A 16,594-nucleotide genomic window follows, 5' to 3' on the forward strand; every position below is an offset into this window, starting at 1 on the left:
GATACTTAGGATTAACTAGCGCTACACAGATTATCCAATATATTTTAGAATATCTTATCTCTTTTGATGATGGAAAATTTAAATCCTATTATCTATTTCCAAGAAGGTAATGGTAGTTCAGATTATAGATCTAATATATCCATCGTTGATATGTTAAATATAGATGACAATAACTTAACTATCTCTGAAATAACACCAATGGTATGTAAATATTAGTAATTATATCTAAAATGATGAAACTTACACTGTCTTACTATTACAGGATATTTTTGAGATTATAAGACGTATAAAAGACCCCGAATATCCATTGACGTTGGAACAATTAAATGTTGTGGAGTTGAAGAATATCTCAGTAGATAATAATGCTAATAGGGTAATTGTATATTTTACTCCAACTATTACAAGCTGCTCACAAGCTAGTTTGATAGGACTATCCATTTTATTTAAGCTTACCTTTACTTTACCAAGCAGATTCAAAGTAATTATAAAGGTTACTCCTGGATCTTATGATTCAGAAGAAGCATTAAACAAACAAATGAGAGATAAAGAGAGAGTACGAGCTGCATTAGAAAATATGCAAATATTTAAAGCTATTACTAGGGGAATAGTGAATTCCGACATATGGGATGACTCTATAATATGTGGAGAAACGGTGATTTATTAGATATAGCATAAAAAATAATGGTGAGCCTTACTATTACTATCTACTACCATAATATTTTTGTCTTATAAAGCCATGAAGTCTGAATTATTCAATGATATCTTAAACAAAACAAGAAGTGATACAATTGAAGGAATAAAAGTATAACTGAATTGGAATATGTCCAAAGAAAGCCAATAAAGTACTACAATAAGTATTGATAATACAAGGAGAACAATACTCAAAATTGCTGTAAAATTAAACCTTGAAGTCAATTTATTCTCTATATTCAATTCCTTAATAAGTCTTTTCCATTTAGAGAATAGAAAGAATACAGCAAATAATACCATTGAAAAACTTGTAATTAATGGTAACAGTATACCTGGAAGTTTTTTTGGTTCACTAAAGTCATACTTTATCTCTGGTTTAGTATACAAGTCAATCATTTCAGGATGTATTGAAAAGTTACAATGCTTATTTAAAAGTTCAGTATTAGAGCTATCTTCAATATCCAAATTAAATAGATATTTAAACTTTGATTCACTTAAAGTTTTCCCTATTTCCGAAGATAATGAACCATAAACTAATGATACCTGGAAATTTCTAGATGTACATAAAAAGTGATCTTTACTTAAGTCAACAATTGTTTGATATTTATTTGTGAAGATCATTGGATAGATCTTTGTATTTGGTGTTCCTATTTTTATTGGTTCTAGAGCCTTTATCTTAATTGCCATAAGATGTTGATACATTAATAAGGCTTCCATCTTTATATCTGAACTCAATAAAGCCTTAATAATGAATGAATATGGTCTTAATGAGTCATTCTTCATATATTCAATATCCAAATTGGATTTTGATATATTAATAAAGTTACTTGTTGACACTTGAATCTTCGAAATTTTAATATTATCAAAGTTTGATTTATTATAATTAACAATAGGTATTGACAATTGTTGAAGTTTCAGTAGTTTAGAAGACACCTCTATCTTTATTTCCTTATTGAATATCTTTTCAATAATTATATCCCTTTCATCTTCATTACTTATTTGGAGTTCATATTCACATGTATTTTCCTTCCTTACAACTTCTGATTTAGCACCAACTATAGATATATGTAAATCCTTCATAGGTTCTCCATTTATTAAACAAAACATAAAATGTAAGTTCTTATTATGGAGAAATCCTTGAATATAAAAAATCCCCTTTCTAGACAATATATGTGTAGTTAATAGTAATTCAGACGAAACTAAGTTATTATTAATATTTTGTATTCCAATAATTCCAAGATTATAAATCATTGTATTAATAGGTAAAGGAATATCCATCGGTTCTTTTGGATATGTTACAAGCGAAAAATAAGATCTTAAGAAGAGTGAAGTGCTGATAATATAATCTTCAAAGTTATCTATTGAGTGTAATATATCCCCTTCCAAATACTTTACAAAAATTTTTACATATAAAGAATTTCTAACGTCATAAGATAAAAGTTGATCAGCTACAGCAAATGCATACGCCATCTTATCCATTCTAAAATAGTTATTATTTGATGTTGAATCCAAATTATCAGTGTACTTTTTATATCCTTTAAGTATATTATTTAAAATGTCTGTTGAATCTTCGATAATATCTTCTTTACCAAGTATTACTGCTATCTCATTTGGTAATTTCTGTAGTATACCCAAAATATAGTAAATAGTTGATATTGATGTATCTGATTCTGTAAAAAATTTACGAAGTAAGTTGGTATCTCCAATGAAATTCCTTAAGTCACAATTAATAATACTGGAACCTATTATTGAGCAATGTAGTTCTCTCGCATTTGTATCAGGTGTTAAAACTTTTATTCTAAAGAAATCACACATTGCAGATATATCTGGTCCTTGTTGAGAGTTTCTTTGTACAATATTCAATAAAAATTTTCCACAACTTGTTATGTTGTCCTCATGATCATCAGCGATAGTTTGAATTGGACTTAAAAGCTGTCCAAATATTACTAGTGGGAAGCATACAAGCAAAAAGACAGTAATATCAAACCTCATTATTCATAAAAAATTATAATTCTTATCTAATCTCTTTACTTATTCTTAAAATAAGATGTCCCATATAGACAATAATAGTTATTATCAAGTACTTGCCACTATATGGTGTAACACCCTTAATGGAGGGGCAAAATTAATAAATCTAAAATTCTATTATAGCGCTCTTTAGTTAGGTATCTAATTCTTTCAGTTTATTTCAAGTCCTTAGTACACGTCTCGTTTGAGGACATACTAGATCAGTATAACCTCTAGGTATTATTATCAAAGTCTGGCGCTCAGGTAACGGGAATAAGAGGCGCCAATTATGAAGAAACTCACGAGACAAAAAGACTAATTATTACAGATAAAATCACTAAAAAAGTTACCATGAAAAACTACATAGAAGGAAATAATAACTAATTACTTCCATAGATATTATAAGATACAATTTATATAATATCTATACAGTTATGTATAAATAACCTTAATTATGTAATCTTTTAGCTACAAATCGATAAAGTGAATGTTCACATCCACAGCATATTTCACGAATAGCAAGACATGAATTCCATGACTTTTGTGCCTCAGATATACTACCTAAATTCTCAAGTGCAATAGCTCTCGCTGCATAAAGGTTGGAAATGTCCAAATTATTTTTGTTCTTGAAAATAGCAATATTGCATTTAATCATCTGTCCAATATAATGTTCTACATACCCCCATTCCTTTATTATAACACTCCAAAAACCTAATAACTTGCAGCATCTATATATTAAATAGTGGAGATAATGTATTTGAGTATTTTTTAATAGATAATTATCTAAAGCTGATCTCAAAAGTTCTATAGCTCTATGAACATCTCCATGTTCATTATTAAGCAAACTTGATTCATCTATAATGTCTTCAATATTCTTGATAATATTTGCAATCTCAGAACCATTATAAATTAGTTGACAATTAGTACATTTATACTGAGCAGCAATTATTGATATTAGATCAGATTCTTGTTCTAAAATTGAAATACATTGATTATGGTCTTGATTCTTCAATATATCATAGAAATTTGATGATATACATTTTAATAAGACTTTTTGATTTTTTAATTTGGCACAGTTATAGCATAGTATTCCCTCAATAAAATAATCCATAGATTTATAAAGATCTTGTTTGCATCGAGTACATCTACATATAAAATATTTTGTTTTATAAAGTTGGGATATTCTTTGCTTTCTTGATTCATAAAGTTCAATATAAGAAATTGTGATCTCATCACCTTTTGGTATATTGGTTGTACTTCTAATTTCTATATATGGATATCTAGTACTTTCATCATTTCCTAGATATGAACAGTTTGGTTCACAACTATGATTTATTAAGCTTGCATAAGGGAATAGACCCCAGGCAGTGATATTTGGACTTAATAGTATTGAAGATAACTGCAAAGAATTAGATGGATTTTCAAAAGAAGAATTGGAGTTTTTAAGAATATTGTCATAATAGTATGAATAATAACTTGATGCAAATATTGGAATACCAAAACTATTACTATCAATTATACATAATATTTCTACTAAATCCATTATAGAAAGAGATATAGAGGAGGCTCCTATTTCATGATGATCTGATCCAAATGTCTTATGATATTGTGAATTTTCAAAAATATTAAGTAACTCAGAGGCTAAACTTAAATATATACTTTTTCTTTCTTGACAAAATTCAGATATATGTGATACTAATGTTTTAACATGTTCATATGAAGAATAAAGAAGTTTGTTTTCATGTTTAATATTACTAAATATTCCAAAATTACTTTTAGAGAATAAATTAACAATAATAAATCTAGATAAGATTCTTACTCTATCAAAAGTGACTCCACATTTTTCTGAAATATCTTTGAATTTATTCTTCATAAGTTTACATTCAAATTTATGTATTCCTTCAGAATTGGACTTGCATATATTAGAACAGTATTTTACAACACTACATCCATTACAAACTATTATATTAACCACTTTTTCAGTACCAATATATTTAAGGCAGGTATCACAGACACTATCGAGGAATTCTTCAAATACAATGTATATAAAAGGATATTCAAGCCAAATTACTTCACCAGCTTTAATATCTCTATTTGCAATAATACAACGTCCTTTCTCCTCACTTACTTTCAAGTGTACAATATTAGGAAGATTCCATATATCCTTCATTATAGAAAAAGTAATTAAAATAAGTTTACTAATAAAGATAAAAAAAAAAGGTATCGCGCCAAATAATAGAAATTGTCTCGATACCTTTTTAGATCTATGTATTTATCATGAACTCTTCAATACTATAGATAATATAATATTTACTAAAATCATAGCTAAACCACATTTAGAGCTCATCTTTTATATTTTCTTCCCTAAAATTAGTATTTTCGAAGTTGGAGAGCTCACTTTCAAACATATCTAGATCTCCAAATCGCTCAAAATCTGGAAATAATGTAACTACCAAATTATTAACATTAGGAGGATCACTAAATGTAATGGAATCTTTATCATTAGATGTTGAATCTAATATAAATTTCTTAATATTAAGATAACTAACTTTATCGTTGATAAAGTGTATAGGTGTTTTTTGCCTTGCCTTCACAAAGAAAATGGATGGTATTGATTTCGAGTAGAAGTCATCTTTAGGTAAGTCATTTTCACTAATATCAATAAATCCAAAATTTATAGGTGATTTGTTAGTAGAGATAATTGCACCTTTAATCTTTTTTAGTAGTTTTTCTGTATCTGTACATGGCTGGCAAAATGGGGTAATTAAAATAACTAGCCAATCATTTTCTTCATCATCCAAAACCATAGAGCTGAAATTATTACCAACTAATTTTATTAAATCTGAGTTCTGATCTTTATTTGTCTTATTATATGATGGGATTGGTTCTGATCGTAATTTTGGTTCAACTTTACCATCATTTACATCTATAATAAATTGTCTTATTGTAGCCAAGTCTATCACAGTATTTGGTGGTAAAATATAAGGCCTAGATTTTGCAATTGCAACTGTTGGGAGCATCTCAGGCTCAACTAATAAAACTGTATTTAGGTGCATTGAGTGTTCTGCAGTATCTAACCAAACAACTCTATATTCATCTTCAAACTCCTTAGCAAGCTCTACAAACATCTTGATATAAGGTTGAATACTTTGAATAGCTTTATCTTTATCCATTGGGACCAATAGCCATATTAAATCATATTGTACATCTGCATATTTAATGTAATTTTTACCTGATATTTCACCAAATAAAGGAATATTATGTGCACGTATAAAACTTTCTATATCACTTTGCAAGTCAAATGTTCCATCATATATATATACTTTAGATTCATATTGACGAAGACAGAGTAACCATTCAGATGAATCTTTTTTGTTATATAAATTAGTATTGTTAAAGCTTGTATCATTAACTACATTGACAATATCTAATATGGTTGTATTAATAGTATTTGAGGGTATAAAATAGAATTTTCCAGAAACACGGTTAAAATCAGCTACTTTAATATAATTATCAAATCTACTACTATTTGATATTCCATGCATAATGTATATTATTCCATGCATTTCAGTTAATTCTTCTAGATTTTGTTTACTTAAGAAAGTGCTATTATTAATAATTGTTACAGGATATGATATTTGATCATCTACCCACTGCAAAATCTCATGAATCTCTTTACCTCCAAAATATTCCTCAGCACGAGTTTTTCTAAAGAATTTAATTGTAGGATAATCTTGAATTTGGTACTTTTCTAATAAAATTAAATTTTCCTCGCCATTAATCTTGCCAACCATAACGTTTCTTTCCCTTAGTTTATCCAGTAGTTTAGTAAAAGAGTCTATAATTGTAATACACACTGGACATTCCAGACTATAAAATATAATTAAGCTGTGATCAAAGCCATATATGAATTCATTAAAATTTTTTGAGCTAAGCTCAAAAAGCTCTACTTTTTTTACAGAGTCACAATTTACGAAGGAAAATACCAGAATGAAGAACAAGGCTAATATATGAAGTCCCTTATAGAGATGTTTCATTATACAAAGAAAAAAAACTAGTTAAAAGTTCTTACAGTTATCTCTACTACTTTATAAGGAGGTAACTAGGAATCACACGGTTTGGATTATAAAAGACTCAGGCGCTTAGTAGACACAAAAGATCACACTAGAGGCTTAAAATATATCGTGTTTTAGAAGTGCAATAAAAAGTCTAACAAATAATTTGTATAAGTATGAGCGAAATTAGAGTAGTCTGAATTGAGTTCGTTAAACGTAACTAACGTCTCGAAAATTGGACTTAATTAGCAACACATCCATTCAAAAACATGTCCCACATGCCAGTCAACCCATTTCAAGTTGTTTAAAACAACGCATTTCTGTTAGGTGACAATAGTTTCACAACTATATCTTCTAAGAAATAAAAAAGGCATCTCAGACCTTCCCATCCGATTTTAAACGGTGGAACTAAGCCACCACTGTATGTCTGCGGAGAATCTCGAGCTTAATTTCGCCCATAGCAATCTAAAAAGACAAATTTTACATTTCCAAATATGAAATATGCAAGTTAAAAGTAAAATGGCATCTTATATTCCCAAAGATGTAGAATCCTGTGATTGACATGAACCTTATATAAGAAAGCCATGACACCCGAGACTCGTTTTTATTTGATGAATATTGATCCTATACAAATAATAAGTAAATTGTATTGGTCTTCGGATTCATCAATATTTGACTTGCTAATTTTCAGTGCCTCTATTATAATAAAAATATATATTATAAATATTAGGTCAGATCAACAGACATAAATGCCTTCCACATATAAAAAAAGTAATATTATTCAGTGGATTGACAGATTTATTGACATATTTTCACTGATCATCATTCCTTATTTCCGATTTAAATATTGCTCAGTATGAAGATAAATCACTTTATCCTGATAATTACTCGTTCTCAACACTAAATTTATTCAGTGGAAGGAGAAGATAGAGTTTAGGATCTTCATTGCATATAAAACCTCAATTATAATAATATAGCTTCGGAGTTTCGCATTTACTTCAATATAAGATCCATTCCTAAACTTACCAATATTGCAAAGAATATTACAATTTTCCCAAACTCTAAATATAAAAGAGAGTTCTATTTCATATTGATCATCTATATATAATCCACAAATACAATAAATCACTTTATTTTGCATATAAATTTATAAAATAATCCCTCAGTGTTAAAAAGCTCGATATTTCTACTTTTCTCATCAGGAAAAGGTCAGGATTGGATTTCAATTGTCTTCATTGGGAAGCTATAGAGAAGAACTTGTTCTCAAATTAAGCTTACCATACTAACTCTTCAGATAATATTACCTTATTTAAATTTAGAGTAATTTTAATAAGTCGTCAGATCAGACTGAAAGGGGACTAAGATTATCAAATATTTAAGAAATATTGTCTCTTACTCACGTCTTGTCTCAAATGTTTATCTAATTACTATAGTTTATTATATATTTGAGCTTAAGATAGTATGAATAGATTTGGTGAAGTTAATAAGACGCTTTTGATTTTAATAATATATGTTTGATAAGGTGAAGTATCATAAGTTGTGCACTTTTAATTTTCTTCTAAATATTACATATGCAGTATAATTAATTAGCAAATGATAATAGATAATTAAAGAATTTGTACATTTGACTAAGGCAGCATGTTTGATTTACTTCGATGTCACATAAGGGGGATTTATCTACATCAGATTCAATTTGTTTATTAATAGAATGATTACCAAACACTTTAGTTGATAACTCTTCTTGAATACCATCTCGATAGTTTTTAACAGTAAGTTTAATATTATTTATAGTCGGTGCTTCCACTTGATATAATAAAAAGTATGGTAAAACTGAAGCATTTGCTAATTCACACTCAATATCTAGTTGAGATTTATCAGATTCAATCCCGGTTACTCTCTGAAAGATCTTTATTTCAATATCTTTTTCAAATAGTGAAAATTTTACATTGATACTAAGAACTGCATCTTTGAAGTCTTCTCCAAGCCAAACCTCATGCTTTTCTGAAAATGATATCCATATAGTCACAAACCCACTATTTAATTTCTTTTTATATTCTACATTTCTACAAGATCCACTTTTTGCACTGTTATTCTTATCTAATTTGTCCCATTTACCAACTGTTAATTCATAAGTTGTTTGTGGATCCAAAATATACTTTCCATAGAACGATTCATGGGATAAAATGTTAAGTAGATTTAGAGGAGATAATGGGACTATACAGCATGGAAAGACATGCAATAGAGAAGGGAATGAAATTAGACTGGAGCATAATTCAGAATTTAAATTAGCTATTGGTACTGGTGCTTCTAATACTGTAATTTCAGATAATGAAGATCCACTTTTCTCATTTTTATTCTTTTCATATAATAACTGATTCCAAATATCCACAATTCTTCTGATACATTCATCATTGTTTGTAATATGATAGATTACACCAGTTCTAGTTTGTATATCTATGGTATTATGATCAATTACTTCAGTATCTACAATATGGCTAAGTGGTAGAACGAACCATTCGCCTTTAAATAAATTTGAACATTTACCATCACTGCAAGATATTGCAAAAGCTGTTGCAGCTACAGGCGCTAATACACAGGGTATGTTCACATTTGTTCGATTAATTATATGAAATACCAGCAACTTATCCTCCATTAGAAATAAATCACAAATATAGTTCCCTAAATTTAAACCTTTCGTACATAAATTACAACGATAGCACCCTTCTATTTCATAACTTTGTTGGAAGAAAGGCTCGATGCTATCACTATTAGTAGAGAGTTTATTTTCATTATCATTGTACTTAAGTATATCTCTCAATTTATTTATCCATTCCATTTAGTATCTTAAATCTCTCCTCTATTTGCAAAGGCATGTTTTAACATTATGAGGGTGACCTATGGTGGGCTAGCGCTCATAGGTTTGTCCTCGAATTATAACCTTTCCCCCCATTTCTAATACCTTCCTTTGCATAGATAACTTCTTTTCTGGAATATTCTGAATATATAAAAGTAATGGTATTATTATATTGTTAATTATATTTTGAAAATACTTAGATGGCTCAATAGATTTGTAATATATAGTCTGGTCTTACTCTTGATCATGTATATTGGACTTTATGACGGGGATAAGATTACACTTTTTGTTCTAAATAAATGTTGTAAATTTATAAGTAATCCAACTTCTGTATTTGTAACTTGTATTATAATTTTGGTTACCTTTATTGACTTTATTATGTGTATAAAGAGAAAGAGAGGATTGCACCAAGTTTGTTGCAATTCCTCAATATCTAGAACTTGTAATTGTGACTTTAAACAATTCTTGTCAAGATCATGTGGAAGCAGTGATATTTTAGATTTAATTCCAAATTATGAATACTTTTCGGAGTCTTTTGGTTGCTGCTGGAGATATGATTCCAAGAAAAGAGTTCATGGTAGGATGTATATCTCCGAAGATCAAATTGTCTTCTATTCTCCCTTAAGTATATTTCCTGATCATGATGAATTACCTGAATATTTCTCTAATTATAGTGGGATCTTTCTCCAAAGAGTAACTTTAATAATTATAGAATACTCAAGAATTGCAAAACTTGTTCGGAGAGGAGGTAGCAAGGTTCTAAGAGGCAGCGTAACTATTGTAACTCATGGAAAAACTGAAGCTTCTGTTGATCTGATGTTTTGTAATTTTTTGCATACAAAGTATGTATATGATGTATTATCAAGATTATGTACATTAAATTGTAAACGTATATATGATTCACTAAGTAATAAAACTAAATTGGATAACGAAATTAGCCGTAAGATTTTGTCTCCAGATAATCCTGATACAGATATACCCTATATTGAAACCCCAGATTCCGTTGCAGTATTTCCTCCGTATGCTTATATCTCTAATCTATTAAATAAAAATGGCAAAGTAAGTATTATAGATATTGTTTCCCAAGAATACATGTGTAAAAGTGGCATTAACTTTGATTATAATATAGACTGCTCTATATATAATGATTACCTTCCATTATTTCCTCTTACTACTGTTTTTCCTTGTACGTTTATTCAGCTTAGTATATCAGATATTATAAAATTATTGAATGGAAAACCAATTGAACTAAATATATATCATCAATATTTAAAACTTCAGGGAGTGACAAGTATAGAATACGAAGATATTCTTCCGACTTCACTGTCATCTTTTGTTCATCATAGAATTTATAAATATAAAAAGTCACTGAATATATGTGGTAGATTGGGATGGCTTACTAATAATACTATTGAACTTCTTATTACTGAAGATCATAAGCTGTATAATTTTGGTGACGAACTGGGTTTAATCTTGTGTATTGAAATTACTTCAAGTGGTATACCAGAAAATGATGCTTTTAAAATCATTATTAGACACCGATTTACACCAGTTAGGACTATGCATGAGAATATAACTGAACCTAATGCAGATTCACAAATTAAATCTACACAGCTTGATATTGAATGTGACATTATTTTTAGTAGATTTTCGTTATTTAAGTACCCAATTATACGAAATACTATTGAACAAACTAAATCCAATCTTGAGCTTATTAGAAATTTATGGAAAGTATCATCTACATCCACCTTATAAATATCCAATTAACTTTTTATTTCTGTTATAACATCGTTCGAAACCTCTCTTTTAATAATACTTCTTAATAACTTGTGTAGGTCTATTCTATTACTTTTGTCTCTCATCTTTTTCTTTTCATTCTCCTTAATTCTTATGAACTTTTGAATTTTCTCTTGAATAATCTCAATCTCTCCTTTTAATTTGTTTTTTAGATTAATTAGTAAGTATTCGTACTGCTCACTTTGTTCTAGATCATCTTCACTACTTCTAATATCAGAGTTATTCATTAAAACTTCGAATTGTTTGGCACTATGCAAATTCAAGGCTTTTGAAGTACTTTCTTCCTCTATTTGTCTATATATTTCGTTTATACTACTCTCAAAATCTTCATAGAGCCTTTCTATTTCAAATTCAATACTTGCTAGATCATTTTTTGAATCTTTAATTATTAGCTGTTTCCTGCTCTGAAATTCTTCTAACTTTTTACACCATAAGTTGCCTACTATGTTCATCATATTCTGGAAATGTGATTCTATATTCTCTTTACATTCAATACGAATTAACTCACAACACTGAATTAACTGATCAGCTAGCTCATCTACTTTTTGTTTGCTTGTTTGTATTTCTGGTATCCTCATAAACTCTGGTAACAAGTTCGCTCTATCACTTATTGTTGCCATTGAATGCTCATATTCATTATCCCCCTCATTATTTTTGATTAAGTTTTTAATAATTGATGTGTAGTTTATTAGATCTTTACTATCCAAGTCAGTATCAAGGTCACTTAATTCAATACTTGTATATGAACTCATAGCTTCATATATTTCACTAGCTATTATTTCATCCTCTATATTATTAAAGTATGTAAAATTAGAAAGATAATCATTTATTTCTAAATCCGGGGTAATTAAAATTTCTTCCCTGGATTCACTAATTTCTTTATCATATATAAATTTGAATTTGTCTGTTGTATCTTCAAGTTCATCGTTGAAAATTTTTTTTTCTGAAATATTAAAAGTTCTACTTTGTGATCTTTTGCTACCTATTCTCTTTTTATTTTTTGGGGATATTGGATGTGGTGTCAAATCCAATATTTTTAAATGATTATCATCAAATACATTAAAGTTATTTGAAACTTCATTTCTCCACTTATCAAATAATTTCTTACACCTTTTATCCTGGGAGTACTTCTGTTTTTTTTTTTCAACAATTTCTAAGTGGTCACATTTCAACATTTCTAAAGATTTATCTTCAACTTTTTCTGTTACATATAAGGAGATGCTTGATTGCTCCTTTGCTATTTTTTCACTCAATGAAAAATCAGGTATTTCTGTAACTTGAAGTGAGTCATTATTATCTATTGATAATGAAGACAATATAGTCTGCTTTGTACTTATAGACTCGGTGTTTCTTCTCTTCCTATTCCCTTTTATATTTTTAGTTCCCTGGCTGTTTATTCTATTCCTAGTCCCAGTAGTAGTGCTTTGAGTTTCAGACCTATTTGTTCTGTTGTTTTGCGGAGTTTTATAGCTTTTTTTAGGTGTTAAACTTTCTTCTTCCTTGTTCAGATCTCCACATGTTTCACTTATTTCACATGCTGAAATTAATGGCTCAATTTCAATATTGGGTATATTGGGAAACTTTATACGTTTACTAGATAAATTTGTTTCCACTTCCATTGATATTTCACTCGAAATTTCTAGGGATAATGGTAAATTTGTAGTATTATCTTCTTTACTTGTTTCCAAAGAATCTTGCTTATCCTCAAATACCTTTAAACCACTAAATTTGTTATATTCAGGATCTCTCTGAACTCTTCCACGCTTTAATCTAGATAAAAAAGGTTTAGAAGCTTTAGTAGTTAACTTTTTTGAGTTGGCTGATACACTGTCTTCACTTTTATTCATCTCATTAACACATTTTTTGACCTTTGTTTTTTTTAATTTTCCTTCTTCCCCCTTCTTATTACTTTTATTAATTAATATATATTTTCTGTTACCTGATAATATTTCCTGATCAGTAGGGTTTTCTAATAATGGTAAATCCTTATCTAATTCTCTCGTCTTATCTTTTTCTTGATTACCAAAAGCATCATTGTTATTGATACTACTAGATGAAGATTCTATATTAATGCATTCAGAACTTATACAACAGGAATTTCCAAACTGATTCTCAGAAGCAACAACTATTTCATCTTTATTTTTGGTCTTGAACTCTAGGTTCTCCCTAGAAATGTATTTATCACTAGAGATAGGCTTGTGATATTTATGATTAAGTACTAATATTTCCTCAGCTACTTCGGTACTTACTTTAATTTCGGAATCTTCTTCATTTGGTACTTCATTATCAATACTGACGTTCTCTTTTACATTATTATTCTTATCACTCTTCAATTTTCTGTTTATCCTTTTTTTTCTCTTCAAATTTGAATTAATTCCCTTTTTTTCTAATATTTCTTCATACATTTCTTCACTTATTTCATTCGCCCCCTTTGTTATATCATGAGAAGTGACTTCTATTGTATTTAGATTAGCCCCTGCAGAATTATTAATTTGACAATTACTATTCTGATTATTTATATATAACTCTGAATTTGAACCTCTAACAAATTGATCTTCCTTATTCATTATTTTACCAGATATACCCGAAATTTGAGTATCAGAGTTAGTAGAGCTCATATATTTATTTTCATATTTATTACTATTACTGGGTAGAGTAGCACTTTTTCCCTGAGACTGAAATAAACTATTATTATCTTCTATAGTATCATTTAAAGACTGACTTGTATTCTGAGTTATATACTGATCACTATTTTCAAGTATTGGTTTTAAGATTCTAATTCTCTTATTTTTAGCTGTTTCTTTTTCAGCAGCCTGACTTGCTTTGATTTTCTCATTCATTAAACCAATAATGATCACATCAGCTCTTTTCTTTGAAACAGCTGTAGGCTGTGCCTGACAACTAAGAGTACTCAATTGGAACTCTTCTACTTTTTTATTACATATGATATGTTTTTCACTTAAGTTTTCACAAATAAATTCTTTCGTAGTTGCAAAACTAACTTTTTTAGGTTTTTCCTGTAGATTTCCATTCAGAGAATTAGCTTCTGGTTCTTTACCTATGCTAGTTTTAGATATAGCTACTGAAATCTTGTTTTCAATATCGAAATTTATAGAATTTAATTGAGTACTGCTAAGTTTCAGATTTTGTTCACTAGTACAGTTTCTTTTTTGAATTAAAGTACTTCTTGAATCCACAATAGATATTTTCTTTGGTGGAGTTTCAGTATATTTTATCCCTTGTATATTTTCAATTCTATTTGCTCTAAATATACCCAAAATTTCATGAGCTTGCTCCTCACTTATTTTCATTGAAAATTCCGTTATATCTTTGTCATTCAAAATATCTTTATTAGTATCAACCACGAATTTTCCAGTCCAACTTTGTCTGACTTCTAAAATATCATCAGTTGATATTTTGATTTTAATTGTATTAAAGTCTCTATCGTAAATAACAGATTTTATTGTCCAATATGGAATCTCTGCAGAAGAGTGTATCCCATTAATTGTCCTTTGTGTCTGCTCTTTCTTTTCATTAATGAAACTACCTAATTTTCTATCAAAGTCCTTTTGTGAATCTTGATTAGCATCAGGATTCTTGTTAATTTTGGTACCTTCCTGAGGTGCATCTTCGTCAATATCGTTATGAATAGCTATACTGAAGGCACAAATATCAACAACAGAAGTAACTTTCACTTTTGAACTACAAAAGCTAATTTCTACTCCAGACAAGGACCATATATTTTTTCCATTACAATTGCAAGTTTTATTCCATGGAGTTAGTAATCCTCTAAATGAATAGTCAAAATTATCCACATTAATATACCTTAATTGAGTAAGGCCTTCAGGCCACAATAACCTAAACTTTTCGATTAATTTCATGGAATTTTCTTCGTTCAGTGTTGATTTATCAGTTAAATTTAATTTGTTGATCGTTCTCCAGAGTAGTTCACCAAGAATTAACTGTAATTCAAAATCTGGACATGTTAAAAATCTTTGGACACACCCTTCCATTTTACTATCCTCTATTTCTAGTTTACCACCTGATTTCAAAAAAATTTGTTGAATAATTGTATATGTTTCAGCTGAATATCTACTTGCCAATATAAAGCTATGCCCAATATATAAGTATTCTAAGACTCCATTACAATTAGATCTTTTTGGTTCACAAACTGCAGAAAGATATAATAATGAACTTGTATACTTTTTTGATGTAAATATTTCCATGAGCCACGATGGCACAGTTGGAGATTTCTCTAATTTAGAAGACTTTTTGTCATATTTGCTTAGTGGATCCCTGGGAAAATACTGATCAATCCAGGACATAAAAAACCCAGTGATATTCCTTAGTAAAGTAGCAAATTCTAATTCAACTACTGGTTCTCTACTAATAATTATTAAAGATGTATAAAACACATGCATAAGAATATTTACATTACTTTCACTGAGTATGTCATACTCAACAATATTGTTTTGCAATAAAGTCCATACAAACCTAAGGCAACTATTTGCACAGGACCAATTTCCCTCAGTTGTTGACTCATATAGCAAATCAAATATTTTTTGATAAAGATTCATATCTAATTCCATTAATTTTTTATTTTCATGCTCTGTAAGCATCAGCACTATTCCATTTTCTACTACTAACCATAGATCTTCACTGTTATCAGTTTTCTCTAATTTTCTTTGTAGATCTAATTGCCAATTCATAGATTTTAAATTCTCCATTAGAGTCTCTTCTTACAAATAGTTACTTGAGCCATAGAAATAAGTTAAAGAATTGCATGCATGTATCATGTATACCGGTAATTAAATATCACTGAAGCGGTAAATTTAATACTTATTTTAGGAGCTTGAAAGGAAACTAAAGGAAACAGATAATTACCTGTGTAGAGTTTTAGTAGGGCAGTTTGTATATAAAAATAAGTAAGATAGATTTTACTATATACTCTTTCATTTTTATGACTTCTGGTATTAAACTTTTTCTTAGCTGTACTATTTGTTGATTTTTTTTTATATTCTAAGGGAAAGTGGCAATTTAGTATAAAAAGATTCACTAATAATAAGTTAATAAAGTTTTTATAGAAATAAGGATTGTTTTTTAATTCCTAGTTGCTTCAAATTACACTACAAAACAGGTAATTTTAATGCCCTATTATTAAAGATAAAATATTAATGTTGCATATAGTATT

General features: G+C 28.8%; 7 protein-coding genes across 7 annotated transcripts, besides 2 other annotated features; 2 read left to right on the forward strand and 5 right to left on the reverse strand.

Moving 5' to 3' along the window:
• Positions 1–69: 69 nt before the first annotated feature.
• CMU_019210 (uncharacterized protein) lies at positions 70–664 on the forward strand (the record flags this gene model as incomplete). Its single annotated transcript, XM_002140477.1, has 2 exons — positions 70–201; positions 263–664. 2 exons carry the CDS (start codon positions 70–72, stop codon positions 662–664), a joined length of 534 nt encoding a protein of 177 aa, XP_002140513.1.
• Positions 665–726: 62 nt separating this feature from the next.
• Positions 727–2,682, reverse strand: CMU_019220 (uncharacterized protein; the record flags this gene model as incomplete). The annotated part of the gene is made up of 1 exon (XM_002140478.1): positions 727–2,682. The coding sequence occupies one exon, from the start codon at positions 2,680–2,682 to the stop codon at positions 727–729; it is 1,956 nt and encodes a 651-aa protein (XP_002140514.1).
• Positions 2,683–3,145: 463 nt separating this feature from the next.
• CMU_019230 (SET domain-containing protein) lies at positions 3,146–4,867 on the reverse strand (the record flags this gene model as incomplete). Its single annotated transcript, XM_002140479.1, has 1 exon — positions 3,146–4,867. The coding sequence occupies one exon, from the start codon at positions 4,865–4,867 to the stop codon at positions 3,146–3,148; it is 1,722 nt and encodes a 573-aa protein (XP_002140515.1).
• Positions 4,868–5,033: 166 nt separating this feature from the next.
• CMU_019240 (thioredoxin family protein) lies at positions 5,034–6,734 on the reverse strand (the record flags this gene model as incomplete). Its single annotated transcript, XM_002140480.1, has 1 exon — positions 5,034–6,734. The coding sequence occupies one exon, from the start codon at positions 6,732–6,734 to the stop codon at positions 5,034–5,036; it is 1,701 nt and encodes a 566-aa protein (XP_002140516.1).
• Positions 6,735–7,449: 715 nt separating this feature from the next.
• Positions 7,450–7,481: a sequence feature (AT_rich).
• An 853-nt stretch (positions 7,482–8,334) lies between these two features.
• Positions 8,335–9,588, reverse strand: CMU_019250 (uncharacterized protein; the record flags this gene model as incomplete). The annotated part of the gene is made up of 1 exon (XM_002140481.1): positions 8,335–9,588. The coding sequence occupies one exon, from the start codon at positions 9,586–9,588 to the stop codon at positions 8,335–8,337; it is 1,254 nt and encodes a 417-aa protein (XP_002140517.1).
• A 264-nt stretch (positions 9,589–9,852) lies between these two features.
• On the forward strand, positions 9,853–11,361 carry CMU_019260 (uncharacterized protein; the record flags this gene model as incomplete). The annotated part of the gene is made up of 1 exon (XM_002140482.1): positions 9,853–11,361. One exon carries the CDS (start codon positions 9,853–9,855, stop codon positions 11,359–11,361), a length of 1,509 nt encoding a protein of 502 aa, XP_002140518.1.
• Positions 11,362–11,369: 8 nt separating this feature from the next.
• On the reverse strand, positions 11,370–16,130 carry CMU_019270 (uncharacterized protein; the record flags this gene model as incomplete). The annotated part of the gene is made up of 1 exon (XM_002140483.1): positions 11,370–16,130. One exon carries the CDS (start codon positions 16,128–16,130, stop codon positions 11,370–11,372), a length of 4,761 nt encoding a protein of 1,586 aa, XP_002140519.1.
• Positions 13,313–13,335: a sequence feature (AT_rich).
• Positions 16,131–16,594: the final 464 nt, after the last annotated feature.

Source organism: Cryptosporidium muris, genomic scaffold (assembly GCF_000006515.1).
Source record: "Cryptosporidium muris RN66 scf_1106632373407 genomic scaffold, whole genome shotgun sequence".
NCBI classification, from domain to species: domain Eukaryota; phylum Apicomplexa; class Conoidasida; order Eucoccidiorida; family Cryptosporidiidae; genus Cryptosporidium; species Cryptosporidium muris.